The following is a 3,153-nucleotide window of genomic DNA, read 5'->3' as shown; positions in this document are numbered from 1 at the left end:
GTGTGTGTGTGTGTGTGTGTGTGTAGGCTGTTCTTCGGTTGTAAACACAGAATGAGTGACTAAGGGTCAATGACAGACACCTGCTGCCTGTCGCTCTGGATCACACTGTGTTGCCAGATCACCTGTCTGTTGAATCCCAAAACAGTGGTGGAAAAGAGATGAATTCTGCTTTGATTCAAATTGGAGCAAATTGCATGGTTTTAAAGGGAATTAAAGAAATGTGTTGGGAAAATCCCTTTTTTAGCCTCTCTTTACATTTCCTAAAAAAAAAACAGGGATTTTATTTAGAACTTAGGTGACTAACTTTCCATTGCTCAACTTTGCAATTTTTCTGATACAAAATATATGTTTGTAGGGCTGCACAAGCTGACCAAACAAATATGTGATAATATATCAATATAAAATAATAATAATAACTGTGAAATTGTTATTATTATAAATTAGAAAATCATTAAAAATTCTTATTGTAACATTTAACTGTAAAAATATCAATAAAATTATAATAATTGTATTGTGAAATAATATTTTTTTTCTGATAGAAATGTTATTGACAAAAATGAAATAATAAAAAATATTAAATTCATATAATAAAGAAAATGAGATATTTCTATGGTAATATTTTACAGTAAAATAAAAAAAACTGAGTATTTAATAAAAAATTGAGTATTTCAGATTATATAATAGTAATAATAACATTTATTAATTAAAAAAATTTTTTTCAGTTTTTTATCATCAATCATGGTAAGCAGTATCACCATTTCTGTTCATTTTAATTAATCGAACAGCCCTTGATGTGTAATTGATGCTGTATTTATTTTATCATTCATATACTGCTACAAATTATTCAACGGTCCTCAACCAATGGATTTGGTCGGGGGCGGGGCTATCTGCTGGCTGACCAATAGCAGATGGAGACTGTTCAGTATTGTTTGAAAACAGTCATTATTTTTGCAGTTTTATATGGTGATGCTCATGAGACAGAAATTACACACTTCAGCTTTAATTTCGATCCAAACCAATTTATTTCCCCCGCGACTCTTAAATCACACGCCCTCAACTCGGAAAGCCAAAGCTTCCCAGAGTTTCCCACTGGTAATTAGGACAGTGTGAATACATAAATACAGTACGACGCAGAAGCTGACACACAACACCTGAGCGGCTGTCAAGAGTGTGTGCCGCGCTGCCCCGCGAACCGGGAGCATGCTGGGAAAATAGCTGCCTGTCAGGTGTTAGCTGCCAGTGTGAAGTGCGATTACTTGCCTAAAAAACCGACGGCAAGAAATAGTTAGCTTGCCACCTTCGCTGTCAGAAGATGCCGTGACCGCGTCTCCATGGTAACGCTGACGGAGAACGATCCATCACAGCCGGGTGGTGCGGAGACTGGCTGTCAGATGGAGATCTCTCCCGCTCGCTCTCTGTCTTCATGACACCTGTAGTGATGCAGGTTAAGTCGCTCTAAGCAGACCTCTGTTGACAGTGTAAACACACACAGCAGGAAGATCGGCCTTATTGTGACACAGGAGTGGCAGGAAACGCCGCTGGATTTATATCATACGCAAAAAGAAACTCTTTAGTTGGCTTTATGTTCCATTTCTCAATGAAAAACGCGGAAATGCACCTCAAAGTGGACTTTTTTGTTTTATTCAGACAGGGAAACTTCGAGGCCTGAACCTGTAGGCTTTACATACTGGAGGACACCTGAAAAAACACCATCCATCCTCCATCAGGTGAGAGACTAACACTAACACTGTTCTGAAAACACTAGTTTGCTTTATATAGGAACTAATTAATTGCATCAGAGTTTATTATGTTTTGTTCTCAGTGTTTTAAAGGGGTCATATGATGCAATTTCAATTTTTCCTTTCTCTTTGGAGTGTTACAGGCTCTTGGTGCATAAAGAAGATCTGTAAAGTTGCAAAGACTAAAGTCTCAAATCCAAAGAGATATTCTTTATAAAAGTTAAGAGTCAACCACGCCTACCTAAAACGGCTCGTTCTAACACACCCCCACATGTCTATGTCACGATGTGGGAAGATTTGCATAACACCGCCCAAATGTTCACGCAAAGAAAGAAGGCGTAACTTTGATTCTCGCTGTTGCCGCCACCGCCATGTTGTGGAGTCGCTGTGTGTTTCGTTGTGAAATCGAAACTACTTTCTTTGGTCTTCCATATTCTTTATAAAAGTTAAGAGTCAACCACGCCTACCTAAAACGGCTCGTTCTAACACACCCCCACATGTCTATGTCACGATGTGGGAAGATTTGCATAACGCCGCCCAAATGTTCATGCAAAGAAAGAAGGCGTAACTTTGATTCTCGCTGTTGCCGCCGCCGCCATGTTGTGGAGTCGTTGTGAAATCGAAACTACTTTCTTTGGTCTTCCAAAAGAGGACACAACTAGAAATCAGTGGTTAAGTTGTATTTACAACACTGTTCCAGAGCACTTCAACCCAAATATTCAGATGTGTGCAGCACATTTTATGGAGGATGAGGACTGTTTCCTAAACCTGCAAACTAGCGTCTGTGCTCAAAGGCTGTTTCTATAAAGATCACAAATGCAGACATGGTTTTATGTACAAGTAGTACTTTAGTACAGTAGTACATTGTTCTCACTTGACCTCATTATGTTGCATGGCTAATTCGGCGAGTGGCATCCAGTCTCGGAAAGTTATTTTGAATTTTGAATTTAATTTTGTGCAAAGATGTCTTTTGGTAGTTCAGGCTAATACAAAATCATGCCAATTAAATTAAAATTAAAATAAATAAATAAAAACAATAAACAACAAATAAAAAAAAATAATAATAAATAAAAGAATAAAATAAAAGAAATAAATACATAAAAATTAACAATGTTTAAAATGCATTAGAAAAATGTGAAAAAGTTATCTGAAAACAACTCTTATGGTATAAATAAATTAAAATAATAATAAAATGAAATAAACCAAAATATATATAAACAATAGATAAATAAAAATCATACAAATTAAAATAAAATAAAAAAATGTTAAATAAAATAAAAATAAAAGTTATCTGAAAACAAGTCCTATGATATAAATAATAATAATAATAATATAGTAAATTATAATTGTAAATTATATAATTGTAAATGATTAATATATATATATATGTGTGTGTGTGTGTGTGTGTGTGTGT

At 35.3% G+C, this 3,153-nt stretch overlaps 1 protein-coding gene across 1 annotated transcript in view; it reads left to right on the top strand.

The window, feature by feature from the left end:
* Positions 1–3,153, top strand: part of LOC107667915 (uncharacterized) — a 28,476-nt gene that overhangs the window by 6,060 nt on the left and 19,263 nt on the right. Inside the window, exon 4 of the mRNA XM_016459657.1 lies at positions 1,648–1,727. Within this exon, the coding sequence (XP_016315143.1) occupies positions 1,648–1,727 (80 nt within the window). The remainder of the gene's footprint in view (positions 1–1,647; positions 1,728–3,153) is intronic.

This window comes from Sinocyclocheilus anshuiensis, unplaced genomic scaffold (assembly GCF_001515605.1).
Source record: "Sinocyclocheilus anshuiensis isolate Anshui unplaced genomic scaffold, SAMN03320099.WGS_v1.1 scaffold493, whole genome shotgun sequence".
In the NCBI taxonomy this organism is placed as follows: Eukaryota; Metazoa; Chordata; class Actinopteri; order Cypriniformes; family Cyprinidae; genus Sinocyclocheilus; species Sinocyclocheilus anshuiensis.
The sequence above is the reverse complement of the archived record's forward strand: the minus strand, read 5'-3'. Positions and strand labels throughout refer to the sequence as shown.